The 18,667-nt window shown below is 44.6% G+C and overlaps 1 protein-coding gene across 2 annotated transcripts in view; it reads right to left on the bottom strand.

The window, feature by feature from the left end:
• The window catches only part of TMEM131 (transmembrane protein 131), a 192,757-nt gene that overhangs the window by 17,319 nt on the left and 156,771 nt on the right, over positions 1-18,667 (bottom strand). For both annotated transcript variants that reach the window (XM_079940485.1, XM_079940486.1), the window contains exons 26-31: positions 17,606-17,757; positions 17,058-17,200; positions 15,911-16,097; positions 14,686-14,871; positions 13,720-13,878; positions 12,762-13,339 (exon numbers count right to left, since the gene is read on the bottom strand). In XM_079940485.1, coding sequence (XP_079796611.1) covers positions 12,762-13,339; positions 13,720-13,878; positions 14,686-14,871; positions 15,911-16,097; positions 17,058-17,200; positions 17,606-17,757 — 1,405 coding nt within the window. The remainder of the gene's footprint in view (positions 1-12,761; positions 13,340-13,719; positions 13,879-14,685; positions 14,872-15,910; positions 16,098-17,057; positions 17,201-17,605; positions 17,758-18,667) is intronic.

Below are 18,667 nucleotides of genomic sequence, written 5' to 3'. Positions count from 1 at the left end.
GAGAACCCCGGTAGCTGGGTCCAAATCCTGGTTCTTCCCTAACTAGCAGTGTGACCTTGGCCTCTCATCTGCAGACTGGGGAAGACGACCTCACAGTGTTGTGATGAGGAATTACATGAAGCCCTTAGGACAGTACCAGGCATATAAGTACCAGCTAATGTTATATATGGACAGAGGGTAAAACAGAACTACGAAAAGCCTATTATTTTAATTTTTTCAACCTTAGCATTTTATATTTTTTATTATTATTATTATTTTTGGCCACGTGGCATGTGGGATCTTAGCTCCCCTACCAGGAATCGAACCCACGTCCCCTGCATTGGAAGCACAGAGTCTTAACCATTAGACTGCCAAGGAAGTCCTATTATTTTAAAAGATGTGGATGTTCCCAAGACAGATGAGAAAACAACCCTCGACACATTCGAGTGCCTGCCGTTTCCCAGGCAGTGTGGCGTGTCCTGGGAACACTGCAGTGAACACCAATAACATAACGCCAAGAGCCCTCTTGTCTGCGGCAGAAGGGAAGGACCTGTCCTGCTCTGGTCCTGAGAGCCCTCGGATTTCGGAGTCTGAGTGTCTAGCGGTTCATGCTGAAAGCACTTCAAATTTTCCCACATGGCTGACATTAACCCCCATGCAATGCATTTCCCACCTGAAATTATACCTTTTTATCATGCTCAGGTTCACTGGACGAGAGACATTATCTGTATAAATAATCTGTATTCACAATAACCTGAAACCTCCTTGATAAATAGAAAAGATCTGGAAGTGATTAAAAAAAAAACTGGACTCAAATTTTGAAGCCACAGATGTACAAATAAAGGAGAAAAGGAAACAGCAAACCAGCAGTTAGTTAAAAAATCTTATTTCATGAAAGAGTAGTTTACACTTTTACCTCCAAATCCCCATCTTTTACTGACTTTTTTTTTTTTTTCTGACTTCTTAACATGCTGCCCGTGGACGTCTGTCCCCAGCACCTTATCGAATGTGATTTTGACAACAGCCCAACTGTCAGTGCGGGTGACCTCTAGCACTTCTCATTCTACAAGACCTCTCGGTTCCACTGGACTCTTTGGATTATCCCCCTCCGTGTCCCTGCTGGACCCCAACATCATCACCCTCTTCCGGTACTGTGATTCTTCTGACACCTGGCTTCATCTTTGCTGGTGTTCCCTGGAAATCTGCCCTTGGAGCTTCTTCCCTTTCCTTTCACATTCTCCTTTGGGGCTGAACTTTAATTAATTTGACATAAGCAATTCAAATCTAAAATGTCCCAAACTGAGTTAAACAACCTAGAAACATCTTTTGGTTCTCAGTCTAAAATAATGGTTCTTGCACTTTAGAACAACCTAGGAAGCTTTTAACGAACACTGTTCAGGGCTCTACCCCGCGAGATTCTGATTAAGTGGTTCTCGGTGGGACCTGGACGTGGGTATATTTTTAACAAGCTCCTCTGGTGGACCCACTATGCAGCCAGGCTGAGGATCACTGCTCTACAGTATCAGCATCAGTCCATCACCCAGGCTAGTGGCTACCTCACTGTCATGTATGGTTTCTTCTGCTGCTTCTATTCCCAAGTTCAAAAGTTGGTGGGAGAGGAGAGAGTGCCCCTTCCCTAGAGGAAGGACTAATGATCTGAGTGGATCAGACGGAGGACAGGCCCACATGTACCCGTAAGCAGTCCCTGCTCCCTGCGAGGCTGCACGCTCCGGGTGGCGTGTCTCCCTCTTGCCGCTGGCAAGCTTGTTCCCACGGGTCTCTACTCTTCCTCAGGGCTCCCGGTTCTTAAAGTGTTTTCCCAGACCAGCAGAATCAGCAACACCTAGGAACTTGTTGGAAATGCAAATTCTCAGGCCCCTCTCTAGGTGTACTGAACCAAACCCGGGGTGGGGGGACCCGGCAATCGGTGTCAACAAGCCCTCTTGGGGACTGGAATGTAGGGCTGATCTCAGAATCCTTGGCTTGGGCTGTAAATTCCACACAGATTTATGAGACCTGAGCTGGGCACTGCAGGCACAGGATCGGCTGCCTTGTTTCCGGTTTCTCGTGACCTCTGTGTGTGTATATCCCGTGGGAGTCTCAGGAGGAAAGGTACCTGAAGTAGAGTAGAATTTGGGCAATTCCGAGCCACCTGGATGAAATGATCCAAAGAGCCCAATTCCACCATCAAGTAGTCACTCAAATGGATTCTACCTCTAAGACCTCTAATTCCTTTCTTACCTCACTCCCACTGCCACTTCCTCAGCTCAGGACTTGCCCTGTGCCTGGCCTACTGTAACGGCCCCATCTTTCTGTCGTCTCTCCTTATACCTTCCACCCTGCCAACAGCATTACTTTCCTTTTGAAACACTTCTTAAATACAAAAACTTGATTCTCGCTGTTTTCTATAGGATAACGTTCAAACTCCTTTACAGTCTGGACCCATCTATCTCTCCAGGTCTGCTCTAGCCTTGTCCCGAGCCCTTCCTTAGCCCTTGGCCCGTCGTGGAACATTCAGTTTCCAGAGGCCAAGCTACCAGTTCACACCCCCGTGCTGTTGCTGGGCACAGAAGCAAGAGTAGGAACCTGGGAAGTGGGAATAGGAATTCTGAGGGAGACTGCCCTCTCAAAGATAAATTAACTCAATACACAGTGGAGGAGACTGGAGGTCTCCTAGCCTTATGGGAGCCATGACTTAACTGATGCATGATCAGTAATAGAAAATTAACCCATCCAAGTAAAGACGGTACAAGCTGAAGGGAGAAGCAGCTTAGTAAACTCAGAGTATGTTTCCAGCAGCTGACCTACTGCGATCAACACTCACCCCTAGGCTCTGTTCCTCGTACAGTCTTAGCACCTGAAGGGCAGAGATTAGGCCGCACTGAGCTCTCCATCCTCAGTGCCTGACAAGGCTCTGCATGCAGCAAGTGCTCAGCCAGTGTCTGCTGAGCCGCAGAAGTGAGTTTTGGGCCTTTCGGAACAGTGAAATACACCAACAGCATGACCTGCTCTGAGACTTGCTGCCCCAAGTCCAGAAGCTTCTCCATCTCAATCCTTCATGACAACTTACCCAGGTTTCAATCCAGAATCACGCTTCACTCCATTTACACAACACTCTTGAAGTGACAAAATTGTAAGACTGGAGAAATGATTAAACCTCCTCTGGGGTTTAGGCTGGGGGGAGGGGGGGAGTGGGAGGGAAGCGGGTGTGGCTAGAAAAGGGCCCATAAGGGATCCCTGTGTCTTACTGCATCAACATCAGTATCCTGGTTGTGATGCTGTACTGCAGTTTTGCAACATGTTATTGGGGGAAATTGGGTAAAAGGTACAAGGGATCTCTCCGCATTATTATGTGCAACTGCATGTGAATCTATAATTACCTTAAAAGTAAAAAAAAAAAAAAAAGTGTTATGTCTCACTGAAATTTAAAAGCAAAAAGTCCCCAAGAGGTCACACGTGACCAAGTCATGGCATGTTCATGGCGTGGGTACTGATCCTTGCCAAGTACATTAATCCTTCAGAACATATAAAGTGTTGTTTACTTCTAAGAAGCTAAACACATTTTTTTTCTTTTGCAAATAATAGGTCCATTTGGCCTGAAAGCCACCCTTCCAAACTCTATTCCAACTTTTTTCTCAACATGCCAAAGACTGGATCTCTCATTCTAACCTCTTGTCCGTCCGTGAAAAATGGGAGATTTACAAATGTCTACCTCACAACTGACCACCGGGCCACCCTGTTCCACTCACTGAAAAACAAACAAAAGGATCATAGTTCAGGGAAGTTGACAATGATCTCCTGTCCTTCTTATAACACAGACACTCCAGGCATAATTACCTTAAATGACAGGCTGCATTAATTACAAATCCCCTGTTCTTAGACACTTAGTTTCCAATTTTCACTATTATAAAACATGAGGTATGTGAGATCATCTCCTGATGTTAAATTTCCAGATATGAGCTTACTGGCTTTCAAAGGACGCACGTGCATTATTTTATTTTTATGGCTTTTGACATACTTTAGAAAACTGGCTGCTTTTTGCAATCCATGAATACACAGACTTCTTTTTAACATAGCTACCACTGAAAAATTTTTCTGTATATGATCTATGGCTCCTAGGCTACTGATACTTCTAGAGATACATAATTTGAATGCCCAAATTAGAGAAAGTGAGGAAAGTCATTTGACAGGTTAAATTCTAATCATCAACAATGAACTAGAAATTAGAAGATAAGCCTGCTAAGGATATGACAATGACCACGAGAGGCTGGCCAGTGCTCTTATGTGACAAGCTTTCTTGCCCAGGTCTTCATGTCCTGACTCCAGGGGGTAAGAAGAGGCCTGGTGTCCCTGTGCATCCTTCCCCCCAAGAAGGGTTGGCCACGGCTGGCTGGAAAAGTAAACCTGGGGTGCCTTCCGAAGCCCTAACCATCTATCTCAAGCTGCCATCCCCAAACACACAAGTTCTGTTACGAAGTTTCAGACCTGGAAGGGAAGCAGGAAGTCCCGCTTGGACTCTCTGCATAAGCTTCTTCTCTACCTAAGTTCCATCATGGGCAGGAAGGTGGTGGAGAGGTTATGGATGCCTAACTGGCGACTGTGAGAAGTGGTACTTTATTGCTCATCGTGTGTGTGCTTCTGGGGTAGGAGGCCTGAGAGAAAACAAGAGGTGCAAGTTAGAAAGTGGGCCCCAAAACCCACCTCACACTGCTGACAGGTGACAAGCACTCATCAGGACTCAGTGGGTGAGTGTGAAACCTGCCACCCAACTCGGACAGGGGCTACTTTCTGCAGCTACTGCATCTCGGCGAGATGACAGGGTCAGCGCTCCTCAAAATGAGGTATCCGGTTGGTGGATGCTCTTAAAAATGGTCAGAACGAAATAGTTTCTTCATTACTTTAAGGCCTAATTAAGTATATATTTCCTAACAGTTGAGTGGATTCAAAACTCTTTATTGACAAAAACCATCTGTCCCCACCTGCAGGACCCCTGGGAGCTACCCCCAGCGGGTACAAGAACACGAGGCAGGCTGCTAAGTGTGTGCGACCGAGCACCACACCACCTGCTGCTGACGGGTCCGGCATCTTCACCTAACAGTGATGCTCTGACCCTTATGAGATAATCCAACCACAAGTGACTGTATACACACCCACAGGCCCCACAGATGCTGTGTGTGTGGGTGAGGCTGAGCGTACATCTAGGAGGCATGATGCGGTGGGGAGTTAAGGTTCAATGTTACACGACCAACATAAAGCATGTGTGTGGAGAACATTCCCGTTCTCTCTGCAACAAAGACACAATGCCCAGTCTATCACCCAGTGTCCTCAGATTCCTCAGCGGGACTTCAATGCCAGCGAAGTCTGGTTTTTCAGATGAACTCTCCTGCCTCCTTTTCCTGCAGAACTATATAACGATGCTTCCCTTTGGCCTCAGCCGCCAGGAAATTTGCAGCTCAATTTAACACTGAATGGTAACAACAAACTTTATTCTAGGTTTTTGTTGAGATAGCACCATAATTAAAAACAAACAGATAAAACATCGAAAACCACTTTCTGTCTTTGATTCACTGTTTTACATGTGCTTTAATCCTTTAAACCACCACTAATCGTTTTAAAAGTAGGCAAAATACGAATTATCCATTTAAAGAATATGCCCGACTCACTCAGTTACTCTTTTGTCTTCACTAAGAAGCGAATAAAGGAATTTGTAATCGCTAGTTTGGGGCAAGTTGCTTTGGTTGTGTCTCTCCAACTTTAAATCGTTTCACTTAAGGCCCACCCCAAAGAATTACTTCAAGACCATTTCAATTACTAGCAAATGGCTTCTCTGAACGTGTGCAGTGCCCGGCAGCTGTGGACCTAAGCCAGGCAATGACAGGTACACCTGACTGAAGGTTCGGAAGAATCTCTGGAGGATCATCCATCCCGACAGGAATCTGTCTTTCTCCTCATCTTCTGCCTGGTTTAAAGGTCTGAGTGAGGCCAATAAACAGTACACGCCAACATATGATTTATTTGGGTCAGTACTGGTCATGTAAGTTTACGTCTCCCTACTGGTTCTGAAATGATACGTCAATATGAGTATGATAACCTGAAACATACCAAAAGGTGCATATGAAGGAACTCTTCAGGAGTTCTTTAAGCTAAAGTAAATATTGTGTTCAAAAATCAGTAGCAATTACCGTCTTATTTTGTCATATTAGGTTCTGTGCTTAGATAGTGAAGATACTGGTTTAGCCCACTAGAAGGTAGAAAAGAATTTTTATTAAGTGAAAAAAACTTACATCTATCCCAGGAAAGGAATTACCTATGAATTTGCGGGCAGACCCATATTCTCTTTTGTTCTAGTTTTCCTTGTACCTTAGGAGGCTGTACATACCTTCTGAAGCGCTAAGCAGAATAAGGTACACGGGACTGAGACAAAAAGGCTGCGCAACCATAACCTTATGCAGCATAGAGAGTTCAGTTATTTAGGGTTTTCACAGAAGTATTATGTTCGATTAGATTTTGGATTTCTTTATTCCAGAAATAAAGTATCATGGATATTCTAGAGCAAACTTAATACAACTCAATGCTGGGAAAGGATAGCTTCTGTCTTCCCATTTAGGCATTTCTCTCCACTATCTTTAAGGGCAACTCCCAGCTGCCCAAAAACCCACTAGATGGACATTACATGAAATTCCTAAAAATCTTATATGTTCTGGTATAATGTTATAAGTCATATTTCTAGTTATTACTTTAAAATGTGTATCTCAGAAATAACTAAATTTCCTTGTCAATTGCATTATTATGAACTTTCATCAAATCTTTAACCGTGGTCATTTTTAAGTCTTTTGTCATTTACAGACAGTTCTGGGTGTACTCTGATGCTCTTGCAAAAATGTTCCTATAAAAGGGTTTCATCTTCAAGGAATTCATGGAAAAGACTCTGACAAGTACAGGTTTCTGGTAACTGACTATACTGCTGAACTGGATGAATAAGCATTTTCAGAACTCTAATGGACAACTGATGAATTCATAAAAGTGCTAACAAAAGATCAAGATGAAAAAAAAATTAATTACATGGGACTGAGTGAACTGATGAGGAAGATTATATTTTTTGTGACTGTTTGAATAAAACAAAAACAAAAACAAAAAACCTACTAGATGGGCCCAGCCCCAAACCACCCCCCAAAAGCATTCATTGGTTACGTTCCCCTAGTGAGTGGGGCTGTAATGGCTCAACACAGGTTATCCCAATCTCCTGCAGATACTGTTAAATAGAGAATCTGATTTGGCAGTCTGGGTTGGGGCCCAAGATTCGACATTTCTAAAAGCTCTCAAGTTACGTCACTATTGCTGATCCCTGGACTTCAACTCTGGGCAGCAAGGCCTCAAAACACTTACCCAATACCCTCTCTTCCAGGGCGGGGTGGGGAGGGCTCCTCTATGTAGGGGCAGCCACCGTACTTCCTGTCCCGGTGGCAAGCTGACCCCAGAGGGCCTGCTTCCCCAGAGCCTACGCTAGCCCTTCTCTCTGCTCACTCTCGTCCAGCGTCTCTGCCTTTGTTGGGCGAATCAGGTTACCTTCACTCCAAGTGCTAACTACCTTGGCCTGTGGGGCTGTACACAGTAATAGAGGAGGGAGCAGAAAGCTTACCAGCCAAGCGCCGGGCTCCACCAGGACCTAGCAGATGCCCTGCTTTGCAGTGAGGAGTGTTTACAGTGGATTTTCGTTTCAGCTCTAAATCCAGTCTGTCTGTTCCCTTGGTGGGTGACCCATCAGATCTGCACCCCTAGGACCCTCTACACACACTCTGCCCAGCCTCGACAGTGGAGCCTGCACACCCCGCAGCGTTCACTGAGGAGCCTGGCAGTGACTCATGGACACCTTGGACTCTCAAGCTCCCACCATCCAGGCCCTGGCCTGGTACAGGTCGGGATGGCAATCTCTATCGGTCACTCTGAAATCCCGAAGGCTTTCAAAGCTTTCTCTCCCAACTCACTTAGAAACAAAACCTCTTTTGGTGGCACAACTGAACCGAACTGACAAGAAGCTGCTTTCATGGTCTCACTGATCTCATGGCACGTCATCGTATACCTTTCTGAAAACCTGAATTCCAATAGAGGTGGCTCTCGAGTGTTGTATAAAGGCCCCGCTGGTGCTAACGGGCTTTATTTCCGTTACACCCCACACCTCACTTCCAGGCTGCACCTGAGGGCAGAACTGCGCGGACCTGCTTTTTCTCCCAAACCCTAAACCCTCACGCCTCCTTTTCACACCTTGGTCTCCTCTCATTCCCTTGCTTCCACCATCCCTGTAACTTGACTTGTTGGAGCCCCGGCCCTTGACTTGTCCATTCTCCCTGTCAGTGAGCCTCCTTCTGTGTTAAGGTCCTGCTAATTCCGCACAGCGTGGCACGCCCATTGTTCTCCTGCCAACGCCCCACGACGTTCTCAGCCCTGGTCTCTCTGCTGTCCTTGCCCTGCAGGGCTCCAACCACCCCGTGTTCACTCTTCACCCGTGGGCTGCACAGTCATGGAGAAGAACGGCACAAGCGTGAGGGAGGCCACAGTGACCCTCAGCTGGGTCCCCGATGTTGCCCGAGAGACTGCTCTGCAAATCCAATTCCCATGTCCTATGGACTCCCAGCCTACAGAAATCTCAGCTATTTGAGGTCTGATCATTCCAGACTTCCTCTACCTTCTGTTTCTACCCTACCGCTTCCCCTTTGGCCTCAGAAGCTACCGATCCCTCTGCGTCCACGCGCCTGTGGAACACGTGCCCTCGTATACTCTGCGGAGCTGGGTCCCACCCACCCACCTCCCTGGGTATTGGGTCGCACCAATTACCTACTCAAATACTGCTCCTCCTTGTGGGAGGTGGTGTCGTGCAGCTGCGAGCTGAGGGTTCGGGCTGGGCCTGGGCTTGGCTCCTGTGTCTGCCTGACGTAACCCTTCTTAGACTGGGCTTCCCCCCTGCAAACAGGGTCAGCGCAACGCCAACCACCCAGGTGCCCGAGGCACTTGCGGTCGTGTCTGGAACGTCAGGAAGCGCTGACAACACCGCTGCCCTCAGCTCTACTCCCCTTTCTGTCCTTGGCCCACAGATATTTTCAAGCAACATGTTCTCCTATTTTTTTTCTTCACTAAAAATACTACTGCAAGATATACGCATCCTTTTTTTTTTTGGTTAAAAATCAAAGAACATGGAAACTACAGATTAAAGAGTAACCTCCACCCCTCACTCACTGGCCCCTCACATGCACACCAAGAAGCGGCCACTGGTAACGGTCTGGTGTGCCAGGTGCTCTCCAAGCCACAGTTACCTGGCTTCTAGGCTCACTTCACAGAGACTATTCCTGCCAAGGTCCTCCAGGCTCTGTGGAGCTCGGTTCTCCCTCTGCTCTGGCCTTGCTGGGACATGCCAACCACATCTGCTACCTGCTTCCTGTCACACTGTCTGCTGGCCTTGTCCTCGGGATTCTGTCCTCAGCTCTCTGCTTATCCCATTCCTAACCCTCAAGACTGAGTTCCAAGCAGACATTCCCGCTGGGATGGGCCACAGCCAACTGCTACCGAGCAGCCTAGTGATGGCAGCGCCATTTCCTGCCCTAAAAATCACAGCAGTGCCTACCCCCTACCATGTAAGTAGAAGCTATTCTCCCCATTTTAAAGGTAACAAACGGAAGCTCAGGGAAGTAATTTTCTCCAAATCACACAGTAAGTGGCAGAGCCAGGATTTGATCTGGGTCTGCCTGAAGGTAGAGCCTGGCCTTGTGAGCCCACATCACTCGGCTTCTCCCCACCTGAGATAAAGCTGCCCCTCAGACTGCCAATGGCAGAAACAAGGGTAGCGGCAGATCCCACTGTTTCTGCAGTGAATGCAGACACTGAAAATGGCTGCACCAGGCTCAGTGCGTTCTCAGGTTTTAACCCTCAATCCAGCAATGGCCCCTGTCCAGTCCCCAGGACTCGCGTGTCACAGGGGAGAAGCCACAGAAGTACAGTATCTAATGACTGCCCAGCCATAGGGCCCCTGCTCAGGCAGCCATGAACAGAGGGCATTTCTGGGTCCCATCTCCCGGGAAGAAAAGTGACTGCTGGGATGACTACAGAAGTGACTGGATGGCCTGCAAGCCATCTACCCAGAGAGGGCAAGAGCAGGGAGACCCCGTTCATATGAAGAAGGGTCTTTCTGAACAGTCTCCAAAAGCCAGACGTCACCGAAGCTCATTACAAGGAAGGTTTCTTTGAGCTACTGGGAAGGGCAGGGGAGAGAACAGGTGCTTCTGAAAAGAGAAGGTTCTTTAATGTAAACACGAGACTATTTTAGCAGGGGCGCTGGGGTGAGCTTTAGAGAGATGATAAAGGTTCCACCTGGCTAAGAGCCTATGGTTTTATCATGTATCACTATTTTGCAACCCCAAGATCAGCGCCCAACTTTTTTTTTTTTTTGCGGTACGCGGGCCTCTCACTGTTGCGGCCTCTCCCGCTGCGGAGCACAGGCTCCGGACGTGCAGGCTCAGCAGCCATGGCTCATGGGCCCAGCCGCTCCGCGGCATGTGGGATCTTCCCAGATCGGAACACGAACCTGTGTCCCCTGCATCGGCAGGCGGACTCTCAACCACTGTGCCACCCGGGAAGCCCTCAACGCCCAACTTTTAAAGTTCTTTTAAAAGACTGAGTTTCTACATGTATGTTATACTTCAATAAAACCACTTATTGAAGAAGGAAAAAAACACAACTAAGATCTGGCTCTTTCCTTCTTTCCACACAGCAGCAGTGGAAGGCTACCAAGTGGGGTGGCCACTCATGTGAAGCTGGTAATCACTGCCTCCTTGTGGGCTCAAGAATCACTAATAACGTGGTACCCACGCGCCATCATTACATAGCTTTTAGTAGGTCGACTCTCGGACCACTGTGAACAATAAAAAACATGTTTAAATTTCAAGATCTAGATGAATGGCCCTGAAAAGAAAAACGGGCCTATGGTGGTGTTAGAGGACTATCTTAGACACAAGCAACAAGGTGCTCACTTCGACTGCCAGAGCCCCTCTTTGTGATAAGAAGGGATAATATATGTTTATTTTATTCATGCTCTCGAGAGGAGAAAAACACATTATGTAGCTTGATCTAATTTATAAAAGGAACTTTAAGCATTCATTTAATATTACTGTAAAAATTACCCTAAAATATGTAAGCTCTATTAATAATGAGATAACAACAAAAAAATATTTCTATGGAAGAAGTTAAATATTATTCAAGACTTTCTACTGTTTTAAATATCCAAATGCAAGTAATTCTAAGAAGACCATATAGAACTAGTCTTCATATCACTGGAACTAAGAAATTCTCTAAAAGAAGACTCTCGGATTCTGGGGCATCAGGTTTCTTCTGGCTTCTCAGGGCTGCCAGGTTCCCTATTCCCTGTGCAAACCAAAGGCAAATACTCCTTGGTACCTCAGTGAGGGAGGGACTTAAATAGGCTTAGAGTAATGTATTAGCATGGCTGCCACAGGAGAGAGAGGAAGATGCAAAAAAGTTCAGGCTGTAAAGGGAATAAACTGAAATATAGCCAGAAGCCATTCACTATTTTTCACATTTTGATTCTGGAAGTTACAAATTAGCCTGCCTATGTATGTGTGGTGCGTAGACTTCAAAGAAGGGAGCCCCACGTTATGCTCTCGTGGAACTCTCTCTCCCGAAGTGTGGCTGGACCACACTTCTAATGAGAACACTGCAGAAGTGATGGGGGGTCACTTCCAAGAGTAGGTCACAGAAGACCACGACTTCTGTCCTGCCAGCCTGTTCTCTCTCTTGCCTTCCTACTTGCTTGCTCTGGTAAAGCCAACAACAGCTTTGAGCTGCTCTATGCAGAGGTGGCTGGCCACAGTCAGGAAGGAACCCAGACCCTCAGTCCACCAGGCCGTGAAGAACTGAATCCTGCCGTCAACCACCTGAGCGAACCTGGAAGCAGATCCACCTTCAGCTGAACCTTACAAAGGCTTCAGCGCTGGCCAACACCCTGACTGCCGTCTTGTGAGATCCAGAGAAGCCGGCTAAGCTGCACCCAGATGCCTGACCCCCAGAAACTGTGAGATAGTGAATGGTGGGGTTTTAAGCCACTAGGTTTTGGGGTAACTGTTACTGAGAAATGGATAACTAATACAGCATGAAGAACTCTAAAGCAGGGGTCAGCAACCTTTTTCTGGAAAGGGCTAGACAGTAAATATTTTCTGGTTTGTGGACCTTACAGCCTCTGTTGCAGCTGCTCAGCTCCGCCACTGCTGCAGCACAAAAGCAGCCACGGACCGTGATGAACGAATGCGCATGGCCGGGTCCTCATAAATCCTTCTTTACAACAACAGGTGACGACTCGGCCCGCGGGTTGTGGTTTGCCAACCCCTGCTCTGAAGCACAGGTTGTGCAGAAGTCCTATTTTTGAGTTAAAAGGCAGATGATCTCCGTTCTGTTAAAACTATTTTAACAATTAAAAAGCTCAACCCGCCACAGTAACACAGTAATCACACGCAGTTGAAAAGGAAAACAGTAGATGTCCAATAACTTCCTGAATTTGGCAAGTAATCTAAGAAATACAAATATCTTTTATGACAAATGGGTACCTCTATCTGCATCTTGATATGGAAAAGCTGAAGTCCAAGAGCAGAGATGAACCTGGGCCAGAAGAACACCTACTAAATTAGCTGCTCATCACAACTACGATCACAGTAGCCCCCTAAACACGCGCTGGCTCTCCCCTCACGTGTCACGCTTTCCTGGCCGTGAGAACCCATGATTACCTTTGCTTTTCGACAGTGGTGAAGGCGGCTGCTCTGCAAACACTTCCAGGGCTGGGGAGTCGTGGTGCTCGAAGTCTTTGTCCAAGGCTTCGATGAGACTGGTGATGTCCGAGTCCTCCGAGCTGTGCCGTGTGCTGCCGGGGTGCTCCGGGTGGGCCGGGGGTGTGAGGGGTGTGGGGGACAGCCTCTCGGGCTGTGGCTCCTGGTGCTGAGGCACTGGCGGTGGCGGTGCTGAGTGATGCTCCAGCGGGCTGTGGGCATGGTGCTGGCTGCCGTGCTGGCTCTGTTTTGCCCCCTTGGACTTCCTGCCCGCTGTGTGACCCTGGGCCATGGCATGTGAATCTAAGACCAGGGCGCTGGCTTTGCTCGCCGACTGGGCGTTAGTCCTGCTAGAGGTACTTGCGCTGCTTTTGGCTCTGACGTTTTCCACGTCAGCTGAGTTCCTATTGCCGTGACTGCTGTGTGGGTGGACTGGTGGGCCACACTGCTTATGACTCCCTGCGCTGGGTCGGGACGCCGAACCGCCTGTTCCACAGAACCCCCTACTGTGACTGGGGTCACAGCTGAGTGTGTTCAAGCTGAAAAAAGGACCAACTGCAGATCAGTAATAGCAACCTACAAGATCTAAGATTAAAAGCATTACTTCATCAGTATAGCCACCATAAATATGAACTACCCGAAGGAAAAAACAGCAAGAAACAGGATACTTTCCACAACTGGACTGGGTCTGTTCTAACTGGCAATATAGGAATTGAGGTATTGATACAACTGAGAATATTTTAACGCTTATCAATAAAAACATGGCATTTGCTATGAGTTCTTAGTAACAGAGCACTGTACGCAGGGTATTTAAGATTTTTCCCCTGAGCGAAGATGAAAAGAAGAAACGTATTTTTTCTTTTAATTACATCAGCCAAATCTATATATTGGAGAATTTATTTCCAGCAGGTGAACATACTTTCCTTCAGATGAAATACCAACGATTCTCCTGAGATCAAATGGTCTTCCCACATCAAAGGGCGGGTTCGAGGCCTCAAAGGATAGTCGCCTTCGAAAGGGCTCCCAAATTCCTTGAGCTTCTAAATAGGCTGTTCCAATTACCAAAAGGAACAGTGCACTGCAGGGGTACAGAAGATGGAGAATCGGGGTTCAGTTGTGAGTGCAAGAGTAACAAAATGTGACATTAAAGGCAAGCTTCTTGGTAAAGTACAATATGATATAAAAAACAAGTGCCTGTGACATGACAAAAGAGCATTATGGATGAAAGGCTGTGCACCGACTTTTCTAGAATGCCAACGTACACGGAGGCTCGTACGGAGGAAATAATTATTTGTATCAGAACAGACGCTGGAGGGTAGCTTTTCTTTTACCAAGAAGAAGCAGCTCTTATCTTTTCTTTTACTTCTAACTCTCTAGGCCAACTCCTTTCCCTTAAAGGATGTGCAGGGTAACTATGTAAGTTAATTCAGAGGCGAGTATATCTCATTCTTAAAAAAACATAAAGAAATACGCTGAAAAAAAGATGAGGATGTTGAGGGTTTAAAAAATATTTCTCATCAGTTTTATGTTGCTTAGGTATGACTCAGGAAGAATAAACTATTATGTTGAGTACATTACAAATGCCCAAATCGAGTAACCACCTGGTAAATTATGCATGTTTTTTTCCTTTAAGAAATTAACCTGTACTTCATTTGTATAACAAATTTCAAAGGTAGAAAAGACTCTGGTTTATCGTATATGCCACCCAAGCAGGGTTCAGTTCTGACTGCTCCCACTGGTGCATGTAGGCTTGACGAGAGAGGTCTGCCTGCTTTGTTCGCTGGTGCATCCCCGGCACTCAGAACAGTGACTGGCACGTGGTGGGCCCATGATAAACAGTGTCAAGTGACGCCTAAATACTAATCTCGAAAGAAGACGCAAGTACCTCATTATTCCTGAGATGATGATGTACAGAGCCAGCTCCCAGTTGGGCCTGGGCAGGGCTTCTGCACAGGTTGCTAACATATGGTAAGGAAGGGATGCATTCAATACAAATACGAATTCAGAGCCACTGGTGGTTATAAACTTCAGTTCACGAATAACTCTAGAAGCTGTGAAATCAGGAGTAAACCTAAAACAGAATGATGGCAGTGATAAAGTTTTTAAAAATATACCGCAGACAGTTTAAATATAATGCCTTTGAAACAGAACACAGAATTTTAGAGTTTGATACTTTTATTCAACTTTCTCATTTTAAGATGGACAAAGTATTGCCCTATGAGGTGAATAACCAAAACAACTATATTCTGTGGATAATTGGAGAATTTACATAAAAAGAGAACAATAATCCCATGATCATTAACTAGGAAAGTAGTCTCTGAGCTTCCTTCCCTTCCCTCTTCCTTCCTCCTTTAGTTAATCCACACTCTTCTCTTACGATGCATTCCCACTGCCTTTTTGTGTGTGTGTGTAGAGAACCACCCTAGCCCTACTGATGTTCATCGCCTGCAGCACTGCTTTCTGCCCTAATTATATTATTTTTATTTTGTTAACTGTACGCCCCACAAGCACATGATCTGCACGTTGAGGAAAGGTGTCTTATTCCTCACTGTACCTTCAGGTGCCAAGTGTATGCCTTACATGGAGTAATGTAGTTACTTATGAAGTAAGTGTCCACTGAAGGTCATGAAATTATCATTCCATTAAGGGGACAGAAGTTACATTTTATTATATAAACTTTATAACATAACAAGTAATCAACTGTTAAAATATGCTGCAACTACTGCCGATGTAGGCATTAAAACTGTCTTCTGACCAAAATATCACACATTTGTATACACTGCACAACACAGAAAAACTGCATGTGTGTAACACAGGTGTCTGCTCTGCTGCTGAGACTGAATTTATAGTCAGTTTCCTACACAATCTTGAAAATAATTTTGAAACTGGTTTCTAAGACTATCTGATCCACTTTGGAGTTTCACAATTTTGAAAACAAAGATATGAAGAAATAACCAAAGATTAAGTGAAGAAAAAAATCAAATGAATATAGTTGTGGATAAAGACCTTTTTTTGTGAGTATGCAAACAATTTTAGCATAAAGTTTGAACAACTCCAGTATAAAGTTAATGAGAAGTTAGTGATTTGTTATCGTATGAGAAAATACTTACAAAATGATTATGTCTTTAGAGGCATTGGCACTCAGTGCAAATTCTTGACAATTGACAACTTTAAAGCCATATCCCTCGCATGAGTACCCACTGACTTCAATGGTTTCTATGTGAATTTGAAGTTGTCCTGTATTCTCTACTTTAAATGTTCTTTTCAATGTGAAATTTGGTTCTCTTAGTTTCAAACCTAAAGGAAAAAAATGAGGAGTGAGTATAAATCTTGCTATCCTGTGCTCCAGGTCCAAGTAATGATAATACCTTCTTTATGAATGTATCGCAGAGATTATGAACGGAGCCCCTCAGGGCAAAGAGATCAGCCATTACCCGGATTTCACCAGGAAGTATTCTACTTTGTTAAGTCATTTTACACGGCAGAAGTTTAATTTTGCAGTAAGTCCCCTACATACGAACGAGTTTAGTTCCAAGAGTGCGTTCCTAAGTCCAATTTGTTCATAAGTCCAACAAAGTTAGCCTAGGTACCTAACCAACACAATTGGCTATATAGTACCATACTGTAATAGGTTTATAATACGTTTCACACAAATAATACATAAAAAACAAACACACACAAGAAATAAAACATTTTTAATCTTACAGTACAGTACCTTGAAAAGTACAGTAGTACAGTAAACAGCTGGCATACAGGGGCTGGCTGCAGTACTCGCTACATCACCGCTGCTTTTGCGGTTGCTTCTGGACATCCTGGGCTTGAAATAAAGGTACTGTACTACTGTACTCTATACAGTACTGTAAAGTACACAAAAGTACAAACACTTGTAGAGGATGCACACACTTGACAATGTGCGCCAGACACGTGAACTAACTTACGTGATTGGACATGCAAACGCATGTTTGCATCTTTGAAAGTCTGCAACTTGAAGGTTCATATGTAGGGGACTTACTGTGCTTTATTTTTCACATTCAGAATAAATCATCTAAGGCATGCAATGAATACTGACATTTCAAATTTTTTAAGATCCAAACCAAACAACTCTGAAAGCAAGTCAGGGTGTTTTCTTAAAATCTCAAGTATCCATCATTAATATACACATGTGTACATGTAGAAATACTGTTCTTGTTTTTGGAATTATTTCCTGTTGACAACAAACGCTGAAATGTGTGCCTTGGATATGACAGGAATACTCACTGTCTGTACAGTCTTTTAATAATGCTTCCGTGATTTTAAAGCGCAAGGAGCTCCCTGGACCTGGAAGCTTGCCTGCCACCCTCAAGTTCTCAGTTGTTCCTTGTCCTTGGACCATCACAGCATCCATCACAGTCAGGTTATTTCTATGTAAGAACAAGAACCACAGATTTTCCTCCCATTAAATTTGCACAATCTTTTGATCTATAATTTTTACTGTTACTTTATAAACCATGTAAAAATTAATACACTAAATTTAATGGTGAAACATTTGCACTTGAAAAAATTTTAAATGTTTACACAAAGAGGAGCAGGAGTTTTTCACTCTGAAGAGTCACACACGGTACAGGAAGACAGTATTCAGGTCTTCTGGCTAAAAATATCATCACAAAGGTATGTTTCATGAGGCGTGGGGGGTGTGTGTGTATTTCGGGCAAAATGAATACCCTATTTCAGAAATAAATTAATGCAAATATTAATATTGAAACGAATCAGGAAAGGACTCTATGTAAGTACTAAAGGTCAACCCACACTTAAATCACAGAACATACCTGATTATGATTAGGGAAGAAACAGTTCTATTGTGAATTGGAGTAAACTTTACTTTGACAGATTTCTTTTCTCCAGGTTTTAAAATTACGTTTAAAATTAGATGTCGGGAGAGGCCCTCTGTAAATCCCGTGGAACTCTGCAGTGGATGAGCCTTGAATCATTGGGTAAACAAGCAGCAGTCATTAGTATATTCTCTGGAAAAGCTTTTTTCCCTTCACCCCATGCACAGCCCAGTATTAGTTTCTCGAATTGATCAACTATATAAACAATTTTATCCCTGATGATTTAGAGGCTGGATGGCTGGCAAGCAGAGCTGGGCAACCAATGATGACACTGTATATTCTGCATTAAGTCCCAGAAAGGGCTTTGTTCCCCAGGTCACCGAAGTCTTCATGTTTGTACTAACACTTGTTTTTGTGTACAGATCTTTTTATTTTTAACTTTAAAAGTTTTGAAACATGACACAAAAACAGAAAAGGACACAAACCTAAGAGATGAGTAGCTCAGTGTTTTAGCACAAAGCAAACAGCTGTGTACCGAACACCCAGCACCCCGAAGTCCTACCGGTGCTGTCCCCACTTTCAGTCACTGTTTTTCTGCCCCTCCCCTCAGACAGATATCAGCTGGAGGATCTTAAGGTTGCATCATTTTATTTGTAAAAATATTTCCAATTCATATCAAGCTATCTTTGAATTTTATTTTGAAAGCTAAGCCCATAATTACTGTTTCATAAACACTTGATGATTTAAAGTTCAAGTAATAGCTTAGTTTAATAATCAAAATATGACTTCCCGACAGTTACAGATAAAATTAAAAAACATTTGTTTTTTATTTTTTAAAAAATCATAGTTCACATATAAGGTTACACTGTTCTGATTTCAAGTAACGTTAATCTTAAACTTTTTGGGGGGAAGGGTTGGTAATACTTGGGTATAAATGTCCATGGCTCTACATGGCTCTGCTAACTTGTGAAAGGAGAGTGCATTTTGTATGATTTTTCTACTATATACAGACCTATCTACTTCAACAGCATGATTCTACAAACATAACTTCATAGTCAA

Source organism: Stenella coeruleoalba (genome assembly GCF_951394435.1).
Source record: "Stenella coeruleoalba genome assembly, chromosome: 13".
NCBI classification, from domain to species: domain Eukaryota; kingdom Metazoa; phylum Chordata; class Mammalia; order Artiodactyla; family Delphinidae; genus Stenella; species Stenella coeruleoalba.
The sequence above is the reverse complement of the archived record's forward strand: the minus strand, read 5'-3'. Positions and strand labels throughout refer to the sequence as shown.